Raw genomic sequence first — 26,858 nt, 5'->3', positions numbered from 1 at the left:
CGAGCCCACGACTAGCCACTAATTGAGTCCACAATTAGCCATAAGGTTTCTTACACAAGTGTAAAGAAAAACTTAAGAATTTTATTGAATTCAAGACTGCTTAAAACTGAAATGGATGTGCCCTATTTATAGGTATATGGCAGCATTGTAATCTTAAATACAATGGGAAAAAGAGTCCTAAACCTAATCTAGAAAGCAAGTTAATATAGTCCTATTTAGAAAGGGATTTAAGGAATTCTTTTCTAAATACAAAAAGAGTCCTAAACCTAATCTAGAAAGCAAGTAAATATAGTCCTATTTAGAAAGGGATTTAAGGAATCCTTTCTAAATACAAACTAGTGTTTTCTCTTTAATTCCAAACAATTTAAAATAATGATGACCACAAATAATAAAGATGATTTGGGCCTGGGATCTTGTGATTGGCCCAATTTGTACTCTTAATGGATCTTCATTACGTTGTGCCGCATCAAAACTCCACATGTTGAATCTCGTCTTCAACAATAATCATTGAGGCAAGTGGTTTTTTGAGATCAATCTCGACGGCAGCCCGCGTGAACCGACCCCGTTCAACTCCGGCAGTTGTCCTGTCAAGTTTCACGGGAGTACCCACTTGCTCCAAGATCTGTTTTATGGCATCTTCCCGGAAGAATTCTACAGGGAGCCCCGGAAGTCTCACCCAAACCGTCATTTTCTCGGCGGTGGCCTTCGCCGGGTTGAACCTTGGTGTCCATCGTTGAGGAACCACATACTGATTAAAAACTTTCGAGGGACCTCCCACAAGTGCTTTCATGTAGTCTTTTGCCCGATCAAATCAAGCGACAAACCAATTGAATCCCACGTCAATCAACTCGAATTTCCCCTCTAAATTCCACATCATAGTAAGGCGATTAAGCAAAACGTTAAAAATGATACGCTTACGGAGAAACTTGAGTGTTAAGGCATTCTTCCAAGGTTGCATCAACTCCTTGCGGAATTCCTTTGAGGACTTGACCACCGGTAGACCTAGGGGGTTAACTAGAGGCTCTCTGTCTTCATCCAAACCCGTCAGCAAATCGTCACTGTAACTAATCTGAGCCATCAGATTCATCCATAGTGTCATCGCTGATTGAAGGAACAACTGCCACCGTGTCAGCGAAAGATTGTTTAGAGGCCCGAAACTTTTTGAAAGCCCTTGCAGGTTCGCCGTCCAGTGGAAGGCAGGACGCCGGCGGTGGATCCGCCGAACACTGCTTGGGAAAGGAAAGAGCAGGAAAGGTGGATCCCGCCCAGGCTTACCAAACTTTGGAGGAGAGCGGTCTAGAGAGAAAACGCTCAAAAAAAAAAGATCAACAAAAAAGGTGATATCATGATATTTGATAGATTATAATACTATATTATTGATTTTTTTTTCAAAACAAAAAAAAAAAAAAACAAAAAAAAAAACAAAAAAACTTATACATTAAAATTACTTAGCTTCAAGATTATTTATAGGAATTATAACTTTATAAGGGAGTATCTTATTCTACCTTAGTTACTTCTATAATTCGAATTATGGAATATAATTAAGTGATATAAAATTCTACAATATTTAACATAAAAGTATCATAATCTTTAAATAGAATCTGACAAAATATATTTTAATATTTTGTAATTTATGTAAGGTTTTTAAGCATGCACCACTCCTTATTTTTAAAATTAAATATTTTGATGTACAATGATACAATCTTATAGTATTTCTCAATCTCTATTTTTATTAAATTTCTAATACAATAAAAAAAATTCTTACATACGAGGATAATTCACACTTTTATAGTAATTAAAATTCTAATAGAATTATACCACTTAGTCAAGTTCGTTGTACATAGCCTTTCTCTATCTACAGTTGATAGTTTCTGTAATTGTTATTACTAGTTTTTTACGCGCATTGCGCGATTGGGATAATGCCCAATGTTTTTCTTAAATAAGTATTTTAAAGTATATCAAGACAAGATTATATTAGAATTGTTCATGCATAGATAATTGAATGTTGAATTTGCGTATTTAAATTGGTAATTCTAAGTTTACAAATGCAAGATAATATAGTCAAGATTGATTATAATTGTCAATAAAATAATTGTATGGGTATGGTTGAAACGAAATACGGGACATAAGGGAGAGCAAATAAAAATTAAAGCATAAAATATTAAATATATACTAAAATTGTTTGAGGAGATTCCGACAGTAGGATTTGTGGTTAGAGTTTTATTAAGACTTTAATATTAGAATTAGATTAATGTTGTAGTTATAATTCTATATTAGACTTTAATATTAGAATTAAACTAACGGTAAATTAACGATACTTAATGGAAAAGTTAATGGATCGAATAATCATATAATTAAGGATAAATTAGGAAATCTCAAAGAAAAATTAAAATCTGAACTATTCATTTAATTTAATAATTTCACAGTTATTTTTTCTACCCAATGTTTATAATTAAATAAATATTTGAAAGTATATAAATGCAAGTTTATATATGAGAAGTTCAACATAAGTAATTTAATGTCTAATTTGTTTATTTAAATATGTAATTCATAGTATATGAATACAATGTAATATAGGAGATTCATTATAATTGTTACTAAACTTTTTTTAAATAGTAACCAAGTATTTTTGTTGCAAAGGGTACGAATATATTTAATTAATGCACATATATACAAGATCAATGAATGAATCAACGGTACCGGTCCTTTAAGTGTTTTGCGTGTTCGTTTAATTCAACCATTATTGTTGAATAAATTATTATGGATAAAGAAATTCCTAATTTAAGGAATTTAGATGTAGTAAAAATTTAAAAATTCTAATTATAATGTAACCCAAAGATATTGGACGATTAGTAAATATGATGTAACCCAAAGATCAAAATACTAAAGAAAGTGTTTTGGTTTTTCAACAGTTTGAAGTAACAATTTGTTCCAAACCACTAAAAATACAAACATTGCAATTTACAATATTTTCATAACGTTTTTGAAAATGATTTCCCCAAAACACATCTATATTTTTTAAAAAAAATATTATTAAAACAATTATTATTATTATTATTATTATTATTATTATTATTATTATTATTATTATTATTATTATTATTATTATTATTATACCATTAGGTCATTTTAAATGTTAATTTAAACAACTAATTTTTTTCAAATAACTTTTTACCAACCGTTGATATAATTCGCTGGTCAAATCCGCTAACGCTAACCACTACTGATTGTCAAACAAGTACATTGCGAGGTAGTTTCTCACTTCAATTTGTTGTGTGATTTGAATACTCTCTTTGTCAACAAATCACTCAAGTAGTTAATATAATTGGCTTTATTAATTTAGATTTTTTAAATTTTTTCATGGAATTAATAAAATACTTGGTAAATAAATATATAGCATTATTTTGTATTATAACTTTGATATTTAATTAAAAAATAGTGCACAAAAAAGATAATAGACAATATAGTGAATATAATCAATTGATGAATTTGAATGTAAAGAATTTTTACATTGGAGAAAAATAAACACAATATAACTAATGAAATTATTTCTCTTAATTAATTTATTGATAATGAATAAAATTTTTTAATAAAGACATTATAGGAACAATGTAGCGAATATAATCAATCGATGAATTTTAATTTTGAATGTAAAGAATTTTTATATTGGAGAAAAATAAAGACAATATAACTAATGAAATTATTTGTCTTATTTAATTTATTGATAATGACTATTTTTTTTTTTTAATAAAGGCATTGTAGACACATAATTCTAAATTAAAAAAATGCATATGTATTATTTTTTGTTGTAGCTACTAAATTATTATCTACAATACAATTTTAATAAGAGCCAATAATGTTAGGCCCTTAACTGGAACAAAAAAAAATGTCGGTACTATTGTTTCTTAAATTAATGGTTAGTATTATTTTGATTTTAGTAATTTTTAATGATTTTCCTTATTTACCCTCTATTATATTATTTTCTTCCCTAAAATAACCCTAAATTCCGTTAGTATAAACTTTAATAACGGAATATTCCGTTAACTATCTATTATTCTTAACATACTCATTAATTTATATCTACTATACTAATAAGAGTCCAAGAGAGTTAGGCCTATAATGGGTAAAAAATTACGGTCAAATTTTTAAATCAAATGGATGGCTCAATTGATCATATTTTAATTTTTCCTTACCATTTCCTAATTTATCCTTAATGAATATGATTATCCGTTAACTTTTCCGTTAAATATTATATTTTCCGTTAGTTCCTGTTAGTTCACTGTTAACTTATTCATTGATTTCAATAAAAAAAAGTGTCTTAGGTTCAAACCCCATCCCAATCAAATTTGGCATAATTAGTACTCTATTTTCAAATTCATCAATTGATTATATTCGCTATATTGTCCCTATAATGTCTTTATTAAAAAAAAAAAAAAAACTATTCATTATCAATAAATTAATTAAGAGAAATAATTTTATTAGTTATATTGTCTTTATATTTCTCCAATGTAAAAATTCTTTACATTCAAATTCATTAATTGATTATATTCACTACATTGTCTATTATCTTTTTTTTTTGTGCGCTGTTTTTTAATTAAATATCAAAGTTATAATACAAAATAATGTTATATATTTATTTACCAAGTATTTTATTAATACCATGAAAAAAAATTTTAAAAAATATAATTAATAAAGCCAAGCATTAACTACTTGAGGGTTTTGTTGACAAAGAGAGTATTCAAATCACACAGCAAATTAAAGTGACAACTACCTTGCAATGTTCTTATTTGACAATCAGCAGTTAGCGGATTATATTAGCATGTTTGACCAGCGAATTATATCAACGGTTGGTAAAAAGATATTTGAAAAAATTAGCTATTTAGATTTTAGATTAACATGTAAAATGACTTAAGGGTATACATATATTTAATAATAATAATAATAATAATAATAATAATAATAATAATAATAATAATAATAATAATAATAATAATAATTGTTTTAAAAAAATAAAAAATATAATTAAGTCAATCATATTAACTACTTGGATGATTTATTGACAAAAGGAATATTCAAATCACACAACAAATTGAAGTGAGAAACTAACTCGCAATGTCTTTGTTTGGCAATCAACATAATTATGCTGTGCAACCGTGTGCTCCAATTGGATCCATAATTTCTATACTATAGATTCATAATTATTGAACTCTATATTCACAATTACAAAACTCTATGTTCATAATTTTCAATGTTCATATTCCTAATTGTTGAACTCTATATTTACAAATCACTGAACTATATGTTCATAATTTGATAACTATACAGTTTAGAAATTATGAATCTATAGTATAGAAATTATGAATCTACAGTTTAGAAATTATGAATCTACAGTATATAAATTATGAAACTATAGTATAGAAATTATGAATCTATAGTACAGAAATTATGAATTTATAGTATAGAAGTTATGGATTTATAGTATATAAATTATGGATCCAATTCCGTGTGGACCTTGCATAGTGCACACGATTGCACAACATAACGCTCCAACATTTAACTCTTTAATATTAGTATATATTTAATATTTTATGCCCTAATTTTTATTTGCTCTCCCTTATGTCCCGTATTTGGTTTAAACCATACCTATTCAATTGGCAAATTATGTTGTGCATCCGTATGCACATGCATGGTGTATACGGATGCAAAAATGACGTCGTTTTGACTAAAAACACGCGTACCACTTAAACAAAAAAATTTCAGTTTCAATTCCCGGCAATAGCTAGCATTTTTTTGTGCATAATTTGAATTATATATCCACAAATTCATAACTATATATCCACAAATTCATAACTATATATCCAAAAATTCATAACTATACATCCATAGTGAATGAATAACACAAAATCCAGAATGAATGAACTAAATATCCACAATGAATGAACTAAATATCTACAATGAATGAATTAAGTATCCATAAATTCATAACTATATATCCACAAATTCATAACTATATATCCACAAATTCATAATTATATATCCAAACAATATATCCACAATAATGTTGTTGAGGGGAATCGAATCTGATTTTTTTTTAAGTGGGACGCGCATTTTTAGTCAAAACGACGTCGTTTTTGCATCCGTATGCACCATGCATGGTGCATACGGATGCAAAAACGACGTCGTTTTGACTAAAAATGCGCGTCCCACTTAAAAAAAAATCAGATCCATGCATGGTGCATACGGATGCACATCATAACTATTGTATACAATTATAATCAATCTTGACTATATTATCTTGCATTTGTAAACTTAGAATTACCTATTTAAATACGCAAATTCAACATTCAATTATCTATTTATGAACAATTCCAATATAATCTTACCTTGATATACTTTAAAGTACTTATTTAAAAAAAAAAAAAAAAAACATTGGGCATTATCCCAAGAGTACTAATTATGCCAACTTTGATTAGGATATGGTTCGAACCTAAGACCTTTCTTATTGAAATCAATGAGTAAGTTAACGGTGAACTAACAGAAATTAACGGAAAAGATAATATTTAACAGAAAAGTTAACGGATAATAATATTCATGGATAAATTTGAAAATCTCAAGGAAAAATTAAAATCTGATCAATATGAGCCATTCATTTGATTAAAAAATTTGACCGCCATTTTTTCTACCCATTATAGGCCTAACTCTCTTGTCTCTTATTAGTATATATATATAGTAGATAGATATAGATATTACATGTCAGCAATTATCAAGTCAGATTCTGTATTTATAGTTGACACATTTTGTATCTGCAGTTTATAGTTTCTAACTTTCTGTACCTGTAATGCGTCAACAATTATCAAGTTATCTAATATATTAATATACGGTACATAATTTTCGTATAAGGATTCACAATACAATATGAACGATGTTCCATGGTATAACAATTGAAGCACATGCCACCGACGAAAAAGAAATCACTCTCAGAGTCTCAGTGTCTCACTATTTAAAGTGCGCCACCCACGGAAGAGCAATCACTGATTCTCTCTCACTCTCTGTACGCTATACAATGATTTCCTTTTCATTGCTTCAATTGCAACACTTTATATCCCTAAATGCATCTTATCTGTTGATAGATTTCTATATCTGCTTATTGATAGATTTCGTTATCTTTTGTGTTACATTTAAAACTTTTCGTTATCGAAACATATATGCTTCAAGAGAATATTCAGAAAATTACATGTAAATTTGACACAGCATCAAGAAGTGAAATATTGGGCTTGAAAAGAATGCAGATTGGATACTGAACTAGGACAGATTGAGACCTAATTAATTATGGAATCTTGATTTTCATATTATCCATGGTGTTAAGTTGAATATTTGTTTTGATTCGATCAGGAGGGCGGCATGGATAGAAGGCTCTGCTTTGTTGTTGTTGTTGTACTAGCTGCTATTAGCAGCTGGTGCTGTAGTGCAAAAGATTTAGCAGCTGCTGACCTTAAGACAAAATTCTTAGGTACTTATCCATTTTGGTTGTTTTTTTTTTTTTTCACTTGATAATAAATTCTAAGGCTGTGGATAATAAATTTAGGAGAAAAATGGAATTTGTAATTTCTAATAAACATTATATTCCCTAGATGCTTATTTGTCTATAATAAATGAAAATTTTAAAATATTTTAACATTTTTTCGAAATCATCAACTCCTCAACGCCTGAAACTCTCTGCAAATTGTTCTGTGAAGGAGTTGTTTCCTCCATTTCTCAATATGCGGAATCCACAGAGAAACAAGTTCAAGTTAGCGGAAATGAAGATCAGTGCTTACAGTGTAAACAACTTGTCGCCACCTATTCTGATAAGCAGAAACAAAGCCAGATGCTTAACGCCGTTAACAATTTTTGCCTCATTAATTATTTTCCGTCCCCGCAACAGGTATTTAATGCTTCAGCTCCTAATTGTCCATTAAAGTTCCATCTTTAATTTTATCTGGAAACAATTCAACAATCTACTTAACAATATACCACATACTACAACTGATGGATTTAATTAATCTGGGGTGGCCCGAATTATTAAACCCGAATAAGAACGTAATATGAAAATATATAACCGGAACGAAACGATGTCGTAAGGTAGCATGGACCGTAGGTCGTGAGGACCGTATATTATATTAAATGCCGTAAATAGGCTATTACAATGATTCGCTATTATAAAGTATGTAAGTAGGATAGATCGTGTCTTGTTAGGAACAAATGAGGGGGCTTTTATACAAGTTAAACCCTCCAACCGCCTCCCCCTAAAACGGGGGTGGTTGGATCTCAAGTTGACCGTGCCCGGTCTCGCGACCGGGCCGACCCCGTGTGGAGGCCGGTCTGACCCCGTGTGGAGGCCGGTCCGACCTCTCGCAGAGGCCGCGTGTCGAGGCTTCGCGCTGAGGCGGGTACGTGGCACCGCCCTGGGACCCGTTGCTCCGTGCTCTTGGATCAGTTCGGGTCAATTCCTAATATCTCCATCATGAACAAATTTAATTAAAAGCAGATCGAGAATGTTGTGTTGATATGTTTATAACTTTCCTTTTACAAATATTGATCTGTTACTCCATTCTGCAAACAGTGCCTTGACAGGTTTGAACCAATTCTGACTAAGTTTTTCGAAATCATCAACTCCTCAACGCCTGAAACTCTCTGCACTTTGCTGCTTGTTTGCGACTCGCCTCTTGGAATTCAGCATTCTGCATCTTAAGGAAGAAAACCAGTGGAAACCTTAGCTTGTTCACATGTTATTGTAGACTGTGGTCTGCTTTCTTTTACGACGACCTTGTTCACATGTTGTAGACTGTGGTTTGCTTTCTTTTAATTACAACCTTGTTCACATGTTGTCGTAGACTGTGGTTCACTTGTTGTACGCAATAATGTTAATGTCCTGTGTATTTTTAAATTAGTGTTTTTGAATTTATAATTTCATCGATACACAATGTGTGATTTTAATTAGAGTAAATATCCAAAATGATCCCTCGACTATAGCTAAATTCACAAATTGGTTCTCAATTTTCAATTTCAACCAATTAAGTCCTTAACTTTGCAATTTTGACACGATTTGGTCCTCCATCTATTTGACCGTTTGTTGATCGCGATCTTTGAGGATATATATGTAGTTTCACGTGCAAAGTTCAAGAGAATGCTCTTGGAGGTGACATCGTTGTTTCGGAGGGGGAAGTGCTTCTCCGCTTGCTGCTTGGGGATCACGAGCCGGTTCAGCTTAGAGAACGCTCTTGGAGGTGACAGCGCCGTTTCGGAGGGGGGAAGTGTTTCTCCGCTTGCTGCTTGGGGATCCCGAGCCGGTTCAGCTTGCCTACATCGCTTGGAGTCACGGCTTTCTCGAAGAGCCACTCCAGGGACTTCGGCGATCTATCTATCAAAAGCTATAATCTTTCCGGCATGGGTGCAGCGCCGACAGTGGATTCAAATGTAACAGTGCGGTCTAGAAATGCAATCGAAACCTTAAAAAAAACTAACGATAGACCATGAAATTACATATATATCCTAAAAAAACGCAGTCAACAAACGGTCAAATAGATAAAGGACCAAATTGTGTTAAAATTGCAAAGTTAAGGACTTAATTGATTGAAATTAAAAGTCGAGGACCAATTTGTGAATTTAGCTATAGTCGAGGGACCATTTTAGGTATTTACTCTTTTAATTAATTGACCAAAGTCCATGTTAAATTTTATATTGTATTTTTTTAATATCTACTATACTAATAGGCAAATTATATCGTGCACCACGGTGCATAATATAATCGATTATGCACCGAGCTTCAAAATGAGGTCGTTTTGTTTAATGAAAAGAAATGGTACCAATTTCACGTTGTAGATCCTTCATCTCTTATCTTGAGCCTCGCCGACGACCATCGGAGAAATAGTGACATCGTAACAATGAAGAAAATAAACAGTAGCGGCGGAGGTGGTTGAGTGCGACGGCAATGACGACCTCCACTGTAAGTAGACTGGCGATGTTAAGCAGGAGTGAGCAGATCCACGTCGACCATGGTTTGAGTAAATCATTCATCTTCTATCTTGAGCCTTGCCGGCGACCATCGGAGAAACGACGACAACAACGAAGAAAATAAACAATATACATTGTCGACGCTTAAACAATTGAGTATAACTTTGACTTTCAGGTGTATATTTTTGTGCCTTCAAGTACATGTTTTTGTGCTTTCAAGTGCATAGTTTTTGTTAATTACAAGTGTAGCTTTTTTTTTTTTTTTTTTTTTTTTTTTTTTTTTTTTTTAAAGAGCTGTAAATCTGGACGAAGTTAATGACTGAAATTTGTGCACTTTAGACGAAATTATAATGGCTGAAATTTGTGCGCATTTTTCACCTACAAACACCTTTGGGTTTGTCCAGTGCCGTACGTTCAAGAAGCGCATCTATAGCAATCAAGATATTGATCCCGAGTTTGTAAGCCAACGTCAAGCCAATTGCCCTTAGAATGGGGGTGATTCCAACTTGCAAGCTTCTCTTGATCTAACCCCAACACTTTTCGACCCTAAATATTTCAAGAATTTGATGGCAAAAAAAGGGCTATATATTAGAGTCCGATCAAGCACTTTTCATTGGCGGTCAAACCAATTTATCTTGTCAAATATTATACTATAAATCTTGGACCAAGACTATGTAGTCTAATGGTACCCGGGTTGGACTTTCATTTAGAAGGTTACGAGTTCAAGCCTCAGAGAAAGTATATGAACAAATACTACAATATAATAGGACCAATAACATTCAAAAAATAAGAAAAATACTATAAATCTTGGTATACTAAATATAATGTTATTTAGATTTTATGATTGATAAGAAAAATACTATAAATCTTGGTATACTAAATATAATGTTATTTAGATTTTATGATTGTTAGGAAAAGCGTATTTAGATTTTGTTGAGTCTAAGTGTAACTAGTACTCCACCCGTGCGATGCACGTGTTAAATAAATAAATAAATAAATAAATATATATATATATATATATATATATATATATATATATATATATATATATATATGAAAACAATTAATAATATAAAAATTTTATAGATTATTAAACACCTTTATATACAACATTCGACGTTTAAAAAATATACTCTCTATTGTTGTTGCAAATAAGTAACTTAAGACCTCTCGAATTGCTAACTCTAGACAAAGCAATATATAGTTGTCCATGACCCCAGTAGTCCAACTGTAAAAAGCTTAAGGCCTTGGCTCTTGTTTATATATATTTATATATATATAGTGTATAAATTATTTTAAAAAAAGTCAATTTTTTATTTATAAAAAAAGTTAAATTGTTTATTTAGAAAACAATCCGACCATTTATTAAACAATTATACACACGCACACACACATGGGTAACAATCAGCACTTTTATCCTACCAATCCAAAATGCTAACCACCGGCCCAATTCAGGACCCACGGCCCACATATAAAAGACCTAAAAAACCTAGAACACTTGGATGTTATTGCAGCTCGTCTCTATTCTCGGCTTCTCGCTTCTATGTTCTCTCTCGACAGTCTATGTATCGTTTCTGGAAACTTCACCACAAAGAAATTGCTCACACTATAATCTCTACTCATCTCTCTCGATCTCCTTTTTTTTTTTTTTTTTTTTTTTTTTTTTTTTTTTGTCTATTCATTTGACTAACCAATTACTTCTGAGCTTTGATGTAACCGACTCACAACTCCTCACTGATTACCCACAGATTCCGGCGTTGGCACTGCGGTTCTTCGTCGTGAGGAAACCGACAATGAAGAGGCGAAAAACCTCAACTTTCCCGTAGTGCGTTTGGCGGTGTAGATTTGCAGTCAGCTTCATATTCTGGTAGCGGCAGGTGTTCGTCTTGCGAAAACAATCTGGGCGGCAAAGCAAACAATACCATGCATCGAACAGAGACTACAACATCTGTAAGGTAAATTCTACAATTTTCTGAGTTTGCATTTAATTAAGTATATTCTTGTTTAGACGGATGTCTTTATTTTGATTTTAAGAAGACTATACACATGCAATAATTTTCAGATCTAAAAATTTATGCGTATATCAACAAATAGTTATCCCTGAAGTTTGTTTGTTTGTTTGTTTGTTTTTTTTTTTTTGTTTTGTTTTTTTTTTTTGTTTTTTTTTTTGTTTTTAAATATCTGTTCTGTGCAATATTTTTGTTAATATGTGGCGTTTTTATATACATTTTTTATTTTTTATTTTTTATATGCATGTATATTGTCGGATAAATTAGGGTTTATTATTATATATTGTATAGATTGTATAGATTTAACATCACATGTGTTCAATTTATATGTCAGATTTTTTTGGAGTTTATTTAAGTTCAAATGCGATTAAAATTTGAGAATTGTTTATTTAACTGTTGAGAAAAATCTGAGTTCATTATTTTACACATAAATGTACTTAATATATTTCAGTTATGATGTGAAACTTTTTTAATTACTTTTATCAATAAATATTTTAAAATATTTTAAAAATATAATAACAGAACATGTATAAAATAGATTTCCAATGATTTAATTTTTTGCTTTTTTTTTTTTTTTTTTTTTATAATGTTTTTCATTTACCTCAACATTAGAGTGTAAGCTTTTAAATGCAGAATATAAAATTTCTATTATTTGTATGCACATGTCCTCAAAACACTTCGGCAATATTAAGGCTTTATTATTATCCTATATACATTTAACATCTCAAGTGTTCATTTATATATCAGATTTTATTTTTGGTTCACACATGCAATAATATTTTAGAACTGCTTTCTTTCACAGTTAGCAACAAATTTGAGATAATTATTTTTGAAATAAATAAACTAAATATTTTTGTTTATTTTTATGATTTAAAGTGCATAATATAACATTTCTATTATTTGTATGTACATGTCCACAAAAAACTATGGCAATATTGGACAAAGCTGGAATTAAGCTCTCAATTTAAGGCCACGTACAAAGAACAGCATACAGAGAAGGCAGTTTAGCGCAGGTAATATAATGTTCTTTGATAATTTGTTGAACTACTCTCTTTACATCTACCTCTATATATATATATATATATATATATATATCAGCTTACTATTCATTTATTCCTGTCACTCTACATGTGTATATCTAGATATACATGCAGATAGAATTTTTTTAAAAACTAACGAAGACAGTGAATCACAAATTTGTAAAATAGAATTGCATATTTAATATATAGTTGCAGGAAAGAACAAAATTTTTCACTTTAAACAATAACATTTATTGCTGATTTTAATTTCTTTCAATTGCATAATTTTTTCTAGACTTAACACATATTTCTACTTCAAAAAAAATGGTGCAGATTTCACACACAGGTAAAGCAAATCAGGAACATATTGCAGATGAAATATCAAGTCAATATTTCATAGAGTTTGAATGTAGAGTAGCAGGTATGCTTTAATTGTACCTTTATCTTCAACATCGTGTTTTCTTTTTCCATGTATGGTAGTTGACCCCGCCAATTTCTTCATTGTTCTTGCAATTCTTAACTATGAACTTACAAAACTTTTGTTTGAGAATGAATATAGAGGGTAGATCTTTGTCTCTTAAATGACATGTATATATAGACACCAACTTTTAGAGAATTGAAAACTCACTGTCAAACATTAGTATAAGAGAGTCAAAGCTTACCATCAACAATTAATGCCTGCTAGTATAGAGTATAGACACCAACTTTTAGAGAATTGAAAACTCACTGTCAAACATTAGTATATGAGAGTCAAAGCTTACCATCAACAATTAATGCCTGCTAGTAGGGCTAGGAGTATGGGAAAAGTAGTAATATTGTGTTATATTACCTTCTATCAAATTTCAATTTATAATAGATTACTACTCACAATTATAATAAGTATTTATATATATTTATAGTCACACTTTAGTAAGAATTTATATATTTATATTCATATTTCAATAAGTGTGTATATATATATATATATATATATATATATATATATATATATATATATATATATATATATATATATATATTGTAATTATTTAATCTAGCTTGCAAGATCATAGCTCCCAATCTGCTTTATTTTCACCAAGTAGTTTGTGAAAGCCTTCTGGCCCTAAGAACAGTTCAACAGGATTCACAATTGGAGCAAATGCTGACACTGACTTTAAATAAACAACAGCAATGTATCAATAAGAACAACATGAGTGCCAATAAGAACAGATAGTGTTGGTTAACTTAACCATTTGGGACATCTTAACCATGAAAAACTATATCAAATTTGATTGGCACTTGACCCATTCCCTTACTCGTGTAATCCAGATCACACACCATGTAAATGTAGTGAAGATGACACGTAGCTATAACAGGTTTTGTTGGAAAGCAAATGAGTAACCATTTCTTTTGTTCAAGAACATGAAATTAACTTACCTTCTACTTGTCCAAGTTTTTGAGGTAGATTGTTAGCGCTGCATAACCACCCATTGAGTGACCAGAGATGGATGCCGTTGCTGTATCAGCTTGTGGAAAGTGTTCAGAAACCTGTAACATCTTCGTTGATTCCATAAACCCGTAATTTGTTTTTGGCTGTGTTTGCATATAATATGTTTTTTCGCTTTGCGTTGAATGGACGATGAAGCCTCTGAGTATGTATCTATATATAAGCGTGGAATTGAGATACAGCAGCAAGACAACCGTACACGCAAAAAATAAAAAAATACAAACTCTGTAGAATAGACCGCTCCCATACCCATTTACTTGAAAACACACGCTTCCTATCAACTCAGGCAATAAGCCACTCCCTAAAAATCAGGCCTCACACGATAGGATTTTGATCAATTTTAGATGGGCGGGACAGTAGACCAATTTGATTGGCCAACTAAGCAGCAAAAATTAAAAAATAAAAAAACGACAACGTTTAGCATGGGCGGGAAAATGCTGAAATCCTCTTGCTTTAATATGTATATAGATATAGATATAGGATAACGTGTTCAACAATGAAGCCATACAACACGAGTGTTGGAAAAAGGTAATAGTGATGTTTTAGCTGATGTCGCAAACTACATAAGACTGATAGGTCGCCTGTTATACCTTACGACAACTCAACCGGAAATCTCCTTTGCAGTGCAACAGCTAAGCCAATTCGTTGACTCCCCCACCAGCAAGCAAATGTTTGATGCGCATAGAGTGTTGCGCTATATCAAAAATGTCGGCATTCTTTATCCAAAGAATGGAGACATGCAGCTTAACGTGTTCTCCGATTTGGATTGGGCTACGTGTTCAACAACACGAAAATTCATCACCGGTTTCTGTGTGTTTTTTAGGCTCAGCTCTTATCTCATGGAGGTCAAAGAAGCAAGTTACTGATTCTCAGTCGTCATTCGAAGCAGAATATCGTGCCCTTGTTGCTATAGTTTGTGAAGTGCAATGGCTCACTTTTCTTCTCAAAGATCTGCAAATAGACCTAGACAGACCATGTGACACCCCGTATTTTCATAAAATAAACTATAGTCCCGATATTAAATATTTTTATTAAAAATATTTATATAGCTATTTAATTTAAAATGGGCTCGGGTCTACCTATTATTATGAACCGGTATTTTTGTACCCAAATACCCTAAGCCCAAATAATGGTTTTAATCCCTAAGAGCCTATTAATCATTGTTGCACAAATTATGCCCTGGAAACGTATTCACCGTGAATGGTGAACACAAGTCCAAACGACGTCGTTTTTACGCAAAAAAAAAAAAAATAAATAAAAAATTCGCGGATATGGAGTTAACGGCGCGCGTTTGATCAAATTATGAATTTTCTGTTATGAGATTATGAATGTAATGTAAATTCATAATCTCATAACAGAAAATTCATAATCGCATAAAAGTAAAATATTTATTAAATTATGAATTTTCTGTTATGAGATTATGAATTTTCTGTTATGAGATTATGAATGTAATGTAGATTCATAATCTCATAACAGAAAATTCATAATCTCATAACAGAAAATTCATAATCTCATAACAGAAAATTCATAATCTCATAACTGAAAATTCATAATCTTATAACAGAAAATTCATAATCTCATGGTTCCAAAGTGAATGTGTAGGCATGGTTCCAAAGTGAATGTGCAGGCATGGACTCATAATTTATGAATGTCCGTGATTTCGGACGGGAATGTGTAGGCATGGTTCCAAAGTGAATGTGCAGGCATGAATTCATAATTTATGAATATCTGAAATCATTGCTCACCTCAAATTAAAGTGAAACCGCGAAATGCGAAAATGAAGAAGAAAAGTCACGCAATTAAAAAAAAAAAAAAAAGATAACGGTGTACTAACACCGTTGGAGTGAATTAAAATAATGTCTGATATTTATTCTGCGTAAACATACAAGAGTATTTATAACTAGTCTAAGCACCACAATAGGTGGAGCAGAACAAGATAAGCTGAGGACTCTAACAACTCTAAACAACTTTAACCAATAAATATTCTCCAGAACAAGTAGTTCGTGGCTGTCAGCTTTAGGGATACGTAGTGGTGAGCCTGGTGAAGGGCATTGGGCAGTCGCTGATCGGCGACCGGAACTACGTCCAGTGAGGGGGTGGTCGTGGCTACTGCCTCGGTGGTAGCATCGGTGGGGTTGGCCATAGGATCGAGAGTAAGGCTGATACCAAGTGAATTAAAATAATGTCTGATATTTATTCTGCGTAAACATACAAGAGTATTTATAACTAGTCTAAGCACCACAATAGGTGGAGCAGAACAAGATAAGCTGAGGACTCTAACAACTCTAAACAACTTTAACCAATAAATATTTAATTCAAAATATGTGCACCAATAGTTGGAACCGTGTTCACCATTCATGGTGAACACGGTTCCATGGCATAACGGTTGTCATTGTTGAGCCCAAAATGATTTCATTCCTAAAGATCTACCCCTTTCTAAGCCCAAAGAGTATTTATTTCCTAACTAGTCTTGAGCCCAACCATCCAAGCCTAAATACTAAGTCTACCTTCTAATTATGGCCTTGTGATGAGTCCAACCTTCCTTATTTAGCCCAACCCAGTCATTGGGTAACCCTACTACCTATAGTGTGTATGTGTGTATTGTATCAATTTCTCTCCTCCAAGCTTAGCCGAGTTCTTCATTTCATCAGCAACCAAACACCTCCTTTCCACTCTTTCTTCCTTTCCCTCTTGACCAAGCAAGCAGCAATGTCGACAGGGAGTGGTTTTGGTTTCTTCGGTCAACAGCGGCTCCGACAGTCTTGGGGAGACTATAACACCCCTTCGACCTGGGCAGAGCTGTAACACCCACTTTTTCTAAAACTTAATTACAATTCTAAACCATAATTAACATAACTAAGCAGCGGATAAAAACTTATTAAGAAAATTAGTGGGAGTGTCACCACCACAATCACCACTCCGCGGTGATTGCACGGATAGAACTAGAAATAAAATAAATAACTAACAATCCATCAACTTAATTTAAAGCATAAGGGGGATAAACACTCCCCGATGTCTACATCGTCAAAACACAATCCAAACATCATGAGTCTAAATTCCGATAGATAAAAATATAACAAGACACAAAGAGTTTAGAATTCTAGACTAATAGACTAGTCTAACTCGATCACTTCGCAACGCTGGGTCCACCTGAAAGGGGTTTTACAAGCAACACATAGACAAATAGGAAAACACCCGTTAGCACGAAGCTAAGTATAACCACACTCGAACCTGTAAAGTACTATAGAGTATACTTTGGAAAACATTTGATAACATTCATAAACAACAATCTCATCTCATAGGCAATTATAATCACACCACATACTTTCTATATACTTGCAACCTATAATATCAACAGGCATGCTTCAAAACAAAAGACTTAACAACATAGATATTTCAACATGTAAACGTCACAACAAACTTATCAAGTAATTCATGCGTACAAGTAATTTCATGCTAATAAACCATACGAAAGTTATCTTCATACTCTCAAGTTCTCATCATGTAAACTGGATATACAAGACTTCAAAGTGTAACAAAACAATCATGCTCGATATACAATCTTAAATCAACATTCTCATTATGCAATCTCATACGATACTCTACTCAAATGCAATCTCGTGCAATACTATATTCATATGCAATCTCGTGCAATACTGTACTCATATGCAATCTCGTGCAATACTATAGACATACTCATATGCAATCTCGTGCAATACTATAGATATACTCATATGCAATCTCGTGCAATACTATAAATGTACTCATATGCAATCTCATGCAATACTATAGATATACTCATATGCAATCTCGTGCAATATTATAGATATACTCATATGCAATCTCGTGCAATATTATAAATGTACTCATATGCAATCTCGTGCAATACTATAGATATACTCATACACTCGTTGTAAAATAGAATACTTTCTGTGGAGGTCTCATTGAGTCATAAATGACTTTCTTTCTTTCTTTTCTTAGAGTCGCAATGACTCACTTCTTTCTTTCTTGGAGTTACAATGACTCATTCTTTCTTTCTTAGAGTCGCAATGACTCATTCTTTCTCTTTAAATGGACGAGGTAGGAACTTGAACATAGCGTGAATGAACCTATCCGGGCATGGCGTCTAGCCGACCTAATACTCTGCTCGTCCACCGAACCACTCTCTTGGTTCTATGCTCAAACTCTGTGGAATCAGGTATCGAACTATTAGCGTGCACACCACCTGACCAGGATTTCAAGCCTGGCGGGCAGTTTCCAACCTCGTAACGTGGGAATACACCGCGTTACATATACTGGGACCGCAATGTCCATAAAATCATCCGAGAGGACATAGTCCAAACGGGGTCCTCCAAAACCTCACCGATATAGATAATACATAGATATATCTCTCATGCATCAAACTCATGCATGCAACAACTCTACAACTTCTCAATGCATCAAATAATGATATACCACATGCTTATGGATTTTTGAAAGTAATACATGGGCTCACGTTGGCCCCCGATGCCTTTTTGAAATATGATATATGTGAGATGCAAAATACTCTACAACATGCTCCAAATCCATGTATATAACCATAGAACTCTCAAGGATACAATATCATACTCGGTTTGCAACTTAGCAAATTCTATATATTTTTATCAATAAAACATGTTTCAAATCTCATTGATCAAACAACACATTCTAGTCATGCTTTCATGTTAAATCATATTTCCAAAGTGATCATGCTTCTCTACTCAATACAAAAATAACACCAGACACAAAGCAAAGCATTTCTCATACACAGTGAATTTCATAATATATACTGTGAAACAATTCTTCAATAAAACCATCATAACATACTCATTTTTTATCCAAATTCAACGAAATTAAAGTCAAAACGTGCATCGAGATGGCCCCGAGGTACCGAGCCATAAGGGCCCGTGACACCTGGCCCGAAACGACACGTAGCTGCCGCAAAGGCCCGGCCACTGCACAAAAACCTCTCAGATCAATACTCAGGGACCTGGGGCGGGACTCCTCAAGAGCCGCCCCATATAAGCCGTCACATGGCCGGCCTAGGCAACAGCCCTCTCCTAGGGTTGTGCCTTAGGCCCGGTTGGCCCTGGCTCTAGCCGGCGGCCCTCTTGATGAGCCGCGGCTAGGGCCACTGCTCTGATCTGGTGCACACTGTGTGTGCACCAAATGGGTGTTTTCATCTGCAAAATTCATTTCAAGCATGTCCAACACATCCAAAACATTCTCAACACTTCAAAGACAAATATTAGATCACTTCCAAGCTTAAACACAACAAAATTTTACCATTTCTAATCATTTCTACTCAGTAAAATAGGCTTCACAGAGCCAAAATCAAAGAGGGAGTCCATGGGGTTATACCTTTGTTGCATCTTCTTCCTTAAATGGATTCCTTCTTCTTCCCAACTCAACTACTACCCCCTTCACCACCTAAATACCTCAAACAAGCCAAACAACAACACTTAAGAGGATAACCTCAGATATTTGAAGCTAAAGAGGGGAAACTAGATGAACAAAGGATGAAAATGAACCTAAGAACTTACTGTGTTTCTTCTTTCTTTCTTGCAGAGCTCTTGGGTGGGAAGACAAAGAATGGAATCAGAGGAAAGGTTGGCTTTCTATTGCTTTTATATGGGTTCAAAACACTAGAAAGATACTCAATGATTGGTTGAGGGCAAAGTGGTAATTTTGGTGGTAATTCTAGCAAAGATCAGACAAAGGAGAAAGGCTTTTGGTCCACCTTGCAGCATGGACCATAGACTAGAAATGCTATTTTAAATACTTTGGGGTTAAAAATGAATTTTCTCAAAGAGTTTTCTAGATGGACACTTGTTTAAAGTTTCTTTGAATTCTCCAGGTTTCACTCAGACTGGTTTCTCAATTTGAAACTTGGTACGCGAAGTACCCAAAAATTTAGGATTTTGGAATAAAATAAGTTTTGGTGTTGTATTAATTTAAAATGAGTCCAAAATAATTTATTCAAACACCAAATGATCGCAAAAATTTTTAATGGAGTGAAAATGGCTATTTTGGAATTTCTTAAAATTGGATTTATAAATATAAAATTTTGGGTTGTTACAAGAGCAGCCGAGGTGGTCAGTCTCTCCTTCGACATGTTTAGCAGCAAGAAGAAGCAGCCGGTGATGGTAGATGGTGACGCGGGAAGCAGCTCTTCCATCGGACAACGCCTCCGTCTCTGGCGAGTAGCGTTTCCTCCGGCGAACGGCGAAGCTCCAGCATTTTCCCTCTGTTTCCGGCGATGCAAAGCAGTCGGCGGTGAAGAAGCAAAGCAGCGGCGGCAGTCGGAAGCTCGTGGCAGTTGTGGTGCATGGCAACGGCGGTATCGACGGAGCTCGGTAGTAGCGTCTCTCCTCCGTTCCTAGCGTGGTAGCTTCTCCGGCAACGTGTTGGCTTGGTAGTAGAGGGCAGAGCCGCGGGTGGTGATGTTCTCGTGGTTCCACCCGCGGGTTTGGTTGCATAAAGATGAAGAAGAAGATGGGGTGAGCTGCTACCTTTGTTATCTTGCTTGTTTAAGTGTTAAATAGAATTAAGGTTGCTAAAGTTAATAAGAATTTATTTATCTTAGTTGGTAAGGCTTTTTTTAGTGTGAGAGGTGGCCAGGGTTCAAATCTTTCATAGCTTAAGTAATGGTTATTAGCTTTTAATTAATAGTTTTATCTTAAGCTTGGTTATTAGCTTATAATGTTATGATTAAGTTATTAATAGGGTGCTTAGCTTAGTTGGTAATGTTTGTGGGTAATTTAAGGAGGAATTAGGGTTTGAATCCTTGTTAAGCTAAGGTAATTTTATTAATTTATTAGCCTTGTTAATTTAATAAGATCCGGTTCCCGGTAGCATGGCTTTATGAGTTGAGCCTATGTTGGCGTTGTTTTTGGATGGTTAAGCGAAGTAGGTAACCCATGTTATACAAAACCTATTTTCTTTCCTAAATGATGATTATTGGCTTATACTTGATGTTCTTGATGTGATTTGTGAGATTTGATGCATGATCTTGTGATGATGCATGTTTAGAGCTTGTATTTAGGTTTCCTGAATGCCATTGCTTGGCTATTTCTTGGGTTCAAGTAATATCTTTGTTGTGTGTGAGATTTTGGGTGTTTTGGACTTGAACTTGACCTTGATGATGAAAATCCCCGAAGGGAAAATTGTGGAGTACAAGTGTACCCCGCGGGCGGAACGGCGGACAGTGGCCTACCCGCCGCTCCACCCGCGGGGAATGAGGCTGTGTGGGTATTGTACTCCGCGGGCAGGCCCACGGGTGGGGGCCTACCCGTGGCCCCACTCGCGGGGAACAATTGTGGTTGGTGCGGGGATTTGTTCCCCGTGATCCTTTTCTTATTGGTGTTGGCGTTTTGACCTCCCGTTGTTGAATTATTGAGCTCTTTATGAGTCTTCTTGATGTTTTGTATATCTAGAACGATGAGTTAGGAATCCATGTTAGGATTTTGTGTCTTGAATCGTACTAAGGGTCCAATCTTGTGAATCGTTGGACTAATGCGAGTCTTGAAGATTCGTTGGAACCATTTTGGTTTATCCGTTTGATGAGCATGCTAGTTTGATGTTGATATGCTAGTGTGTACGGTTTGTTCCTTCTTGTTGTGGGTTGGCAACTCGCATTGTCAATCATTTTGATGTTGGGTTGTAATCCTTGATTGTTGAGTATTGTCTCATGACTTCGTTGAAATCTCTTAATTGATTCATATGGTGTATTCTTGTACAATCGTGGTACCCTTTGTTGATCCTTGATTGGGCCAATTGATGGGCCTTAGTCTTCTTGATGATGATGACTATGTGTGACTATGAATAAGATTGGTGGTTTTGTTACTTGAGCTTTGCTCTCATGAGATCGGTGGTATGTGACTATGAATAGAACGGTACCCTCGGGTACTATGAGTTCGGCGGTATTGTTTGGCGGAAGTTTGGTGGGGGACGACGGTCCCAGACCGGTAAAAGGTTGGACTCATAAGTATAGGGTGGCACTCGGAGGTACAGGTTGGAACTGTGATAAAGCCGGGAATAGCCATAAGGGTGGTACTAAGGTATAAGGTTGGAACTTGAAACATGAAATTGTCATTATGTGATTGTGTGATTCCCTTGCTTATGAGCATGTGTTTAATGAACTCTACCTTGTGAATGGTAGGTTGCATCTAGAGTTATGTTGTCCCTTGTTGTTGTGGTTTGTTGTCTTGTTGAGGTTGATGATCCTCGTTCTTGTTGAGAGTGGAAAGTAAAGCCGAATATTGTCACGCGAATAAATAAAGAGAGAAACATCAGTTTTAGAGGGCAAGAAACCCACAGAAACCAGAAAATCATGTAGTCGCGTGAACCAGGCCCGAGGTGCTTGCTTAAGCCCATATAAAGACCGTTGAAGCAAACATACATGACTGGAAACGTCTTCTCCTCATAGCCAGGAGGTTGGCGCATATACACAGTTTTAGCCCAACTTCCCATTCAAGAGTGCATTATGGATGTCCAACTGACGAATGGTCCATCCACGAGAAAATATAAAATTTTCTCGTGGATAGTATAGAAATCTCGTCACTCCTGAAATATAAAATTTTATCCTGAAAATATTCGTCTGGAAGGCAAAAACTATATAGGTGCACCAAATAATTAAAATACTGGGAAAGTGGAATAACCAAATTCAAATACTTTTGGGAACTGACATATATTTGGTTGATATAAAATTGCCATGCGTATAAAAAGACATTTACAAAGCTATTACGGTTGCCAGAAACATATTTTCCTCTATTGCTCATAATACTTAAATTTGGATCCAGAAATTAAAACAGTAGTATACCGTCCGAAGCGTGCAAACTAATTTTTTTTTATAGAAAAGAGAAATTAAGGCATACAAATCAAACACGCTAAAGAAATATATAAACCAGAAGATGTCATGAAAAGGCAAGTGATAAATATAAAGCGAGTTGAGAAATTTAAAAGGATTTTTTCGCAGAGACCCAATATTGGTCATATCCTTCCATGGCATTATATTCCACTATTTAATAAAACTAGCAGTAAATAATATAATTAGATATGTAGCTAATAGACGTAGTTACCACATATTTATATGAGTAATTGGTTACTTAAATTTTGTTTAAAAATCCCTAATGGATTTTCTCAAAATGTGATGAACGAAAATCACAAAATAAGAAGTGCAAAATTACTAACTATGATCCTTCTTAACATAGTTAATAAGTTGACTAAGTGTTTTCTTCCCGAATACGAAAGTATGGATAATGAAAGTGCATTATTATAATCTATATTCATATTTGAAACATGCCTAGAAGTGGTATGTATGATTGAAAAACTCAAGTATCGTTTTCCTATGAGCCAACCTGAAAGTGTCTTGAATATATGGTATATCCTTCACTCTTTCAGTATATTAATTGACGTCCAATATCTCGAAGTAAATAAAGACTTATTTAAACCTCAAAGAATAATTTAGGACCAGGTAGAAGTCCACCGCTTCAAAACATCATCTTGAACTCCTTGTTGGGATCAAAATTCCTCAATCGCATCAAGTCTTGTTTGCGATGATTTGACTAACAATATTTGATGATTCTCCTTGAAAGAGAAAAAGGAATGACATTACTTATATCTATTAACAGCATTAAAATACAAAACACGTTAGTGTATTTTATCACTTGTTGATTTTAGTATTGGCATTTTGTTTGATTCTTATGATGTCATGCCTTACACTGGATATGTATTTTTCTCTATTATAATATTAACATTTCATTTTATGATGTTTTAATTAATTAAATATTTAATTAAAAAATTATTAATAGAATCTCGTAAATCACATTTGACCAAGGTTGTGTAAATAGCAATATGTACACCTTTATTGCTATCTACACCACCTATAAAATTGTTGAATTTTTTGACATTTTTATAATTCCAATGTGACTTGCACATACTTTTCACTAGAGGGTGGTACAAATAGTGACACCCTTAAAGAAATTAAAATACCCACAATGATGCTCTTAATATTTGATAGATTATAATACTATATCATTGATTTTTTTTTTTTTAATTTCAAAAACAAAAATAAAAAAAAAAAACAAAAAAAAACTTATACATCCAAATTATTTCAATATGTTTTTTTTTATAGGAATTATAACTTTATAAAGGAGTATCTTATTATAACTTAACTAGTATTTTCAACTGTGCGAGACACGTAATAGATTTGTTATAATATATTAAGAATATTTGGATCGATATACAATTATTTAAATTATAACATCAAATATTATATAGTGCAATTGAATATATGATTTGATCGTTTATGTTTGTTGATATACGTTATCATTGCTTGAATTCGAGCAAATAATTGCTCAAATTAATAGCTAATGTGTAGATGTACGCATGCAGTGATGTAACTTTAGAGATTTTATATATCATTGTTTAGGATTTTTTATAAATTGGGCAAATGTGCTCGTTCTTTAACAACTTAGTTATAGTAATCAATTTCTATCCTAATTCATTTGTATATAGGATATAATTTTGTCTGAATATATAGCAATTTTGTCATTTTGAAAAAAAAAACATAATATCATCGATTGTATTTACAAATTATTGAAAACCTCTTTGTAGACGACATGATAGTCGCAACACAATCTTGTCCATCCTCTTCTAGAGCTAACACCTTCAGGCCATCAGGATGGGTGACTCGAGAGAAATCCACGTACAATTGTCTGTGATTAAAGACCGGTTTTTTTAGCAATAACAAACGTGAGTTAGTGTTTGGCATTGACTTTTGTTGATAGTCATGACATATGTAAGCATCAACGGGAATTGTTTACGTTGAAACTTGAAGGGCAATCTCGTATCAGAAGGAGTGAGAGACATTCGGGGGATAAGAACTTCGGTTCCTTCATGTGTCTTATACTTCTAAACTATTCCATGGAGTATCTTATTATAACTTAATTACTTCTCTAATTCGAATTATAGAATATAAGTGATATAAAATTCAACAATATTTAACATAAAAATATCATAATCTTTAAATAGAATGTGACAAAATATATTTATAATTTTTATAATTTATATAAGTTTTTTAAGCATGCAATTATTTTTAAAATTAAATATTTTGATGTACAATGATACAATCTTATAGTATTTGTCAATCTCTATTTTTATTAAATTTCTAATCCAATAAAAAAAAATCTTAAATATGAGAGTAAATCATACTTTTATACTAATTAAAATTCTATTAGAATTTTATCACTAAGTCAAGTTCGTTGCACATAGTACAGTCATTCTACCGTCAATTTACCTATGATTGGTGAATTATTACACAAGGGTAAGGTTTGCTTAATTATAAAATTTTTATTCAATTTTAATATTAATTTTAGGCGCAAGGGTCAAATAGTCACATCTATTATCAATGACGGTTCAATTCACACCTCGAACTAAAATAAAATCTAATTGGACACATTTACTTTTAAAATTTTGTTCACTTAGTATTTTCTCCAGGTTTCCCCTGGGTAACCCTTCCACAATCCTAATATGGAATTTAAATAAAAATTATTTTGGTGACTTTAATTTATCACCTTGTTGACCTTTAAACCCATTCAAATGAAGAGGAAAAAAAGAACAAATTCTCTCTCTTCAAACTCATTAGACAGTTCTATTGTTATAGCGTCACCACCTTTCTTCCCGCAACCGCAAATAGTGGATGACCAGCTTGAAACTCCGGTGGCTAAGCGACTCCAAAGGACAGTGAAACAACTACACCGCCATGGCGGTCGATGCTGATAACTCCTCCGCCGTGAATGACTCCACCGGTTCCGACGAAGCCCGTGTCTCTTCATCTAGTAATCAAGTAGCTCCTCCAAAAGCAACCAGCAAGACAAAGCGAAACCTTCCCAGAATACCAGGTGATCCGTTTGACTATAAAGCAAAGTATTCGATTTACTAAAATCAGAAAAATTAGTTTTTGGAAGGGGTTGAATGGGGTTAAAGGTCAACCATGAAACCAAGTCAACAAAATTATTTGTATTTAAATTCCATGTTAGCATTGTGGAAGGATTACTTGGGAACACCTGAAGAAAATGCTAAGTGAACAAAATTTTAAAAGTAAATGTGTCCAAGTATATCTTATTTTAGTTCAAGGTGTGAATTGAATTAACGTTGTTGATAGTAAATTGAACTATTTGACCCTTCTGCCTTAATTTTATTCATAACATTCGCAAACCATCAATCATTATTTCTTCCTCCAATTCCTCTAGGAAATTAAGGCATCAAAGTCCAATAAGGCTTTGTGGCTAATTTGTCTCTCACTCTCTATACACTATCCGGTGAGTTACT

The 26,858-nt window shown here is 33.4% G+C and overlaps 1 protein-coding gene and 2 long non-coding RNA genes across 4 annotated transcripts; 2 read left to right on the top strand and 1 right to left on the bottom strand.

Moving 5' to 3' along the window:
- The first annotated feature begins 7,035 nt into the window (after positions 1–7,035).
- On the top strand, positions 7,036–8,764 carry LOC109179220. The gene is made up of 4 exons (XM_019328781.1): positions 7,036–7,051; positions 7,393–7,510; positions 7,776–7,924; positions 8,603–8,764. The coding sequence occupies exons 2-4, from the start codon at positions 7,402–7,404 to the stop codon at positions 8,729–8,731; spliced, it is 387 nt and encodes a 128-aa protein (XP_019184326.1). The 5' UTR covers positions 7,036–7,051; positions 7,393–7,401; the 3' UTR covers positions 8,732–8,764.
- Positions 8,765–11,615: 2,851 nt separating this feature from the next.
- Positions 11,616–13,723, bottom strand: LOC109179150. The gene is made up of 2 exons (XR_002053853.1): positions 13,460–13,723; positions 11,616–11,941 (listed from the first exon to the last, which is right to left on the bottom strand). It is a non-coding gene; the product is annotated as an uncharacterized LOC109179150 (long non-coding RNA).
- Positions 12,915–14,688, top strand: LOC109179149. 2 transcript variants are annotated; one of them, XR_002053852.1, is made up of 3 exons: positions 12,915–13,015; positions 13,355–13,442; positions 14,454–14,688. It is a non-coding gene; the product is annotated as an uncharacterized LOC109179149 (long non-coding RNA). The 2 variants fall into 2 exon arrangements; XR_002053851.1 differs by lacking the exon at positions 14,454–14,688 and having other exon boundaries at positions 13,355–13,603.
- Positions 14,689–26,858: the final 12,170 nt, after the last annotated feature.

This window comes from Ipomoea nil, unplaced genomic scaffold, assembly GCF_001879475.1.
Source record: "Ipomoea nil cultivar Tokyo-kokei standard unplaced genomic scaffold, Asagao_1.1 scaffold0878, whole genome shotgun sequence".
Taxonomy (NCBI): Eukaryota; Viridiplantae; Streptophyta; class Magnoliopsida; order Solanales; family Convolvulaceae; genus Ipomoea; species Ipomoea nil.
The sequence above is the reverse complement of the archived record's forward strand: the minus strand, read 5'-3'. Positions and strand labels throughout refer to the sequence as shown.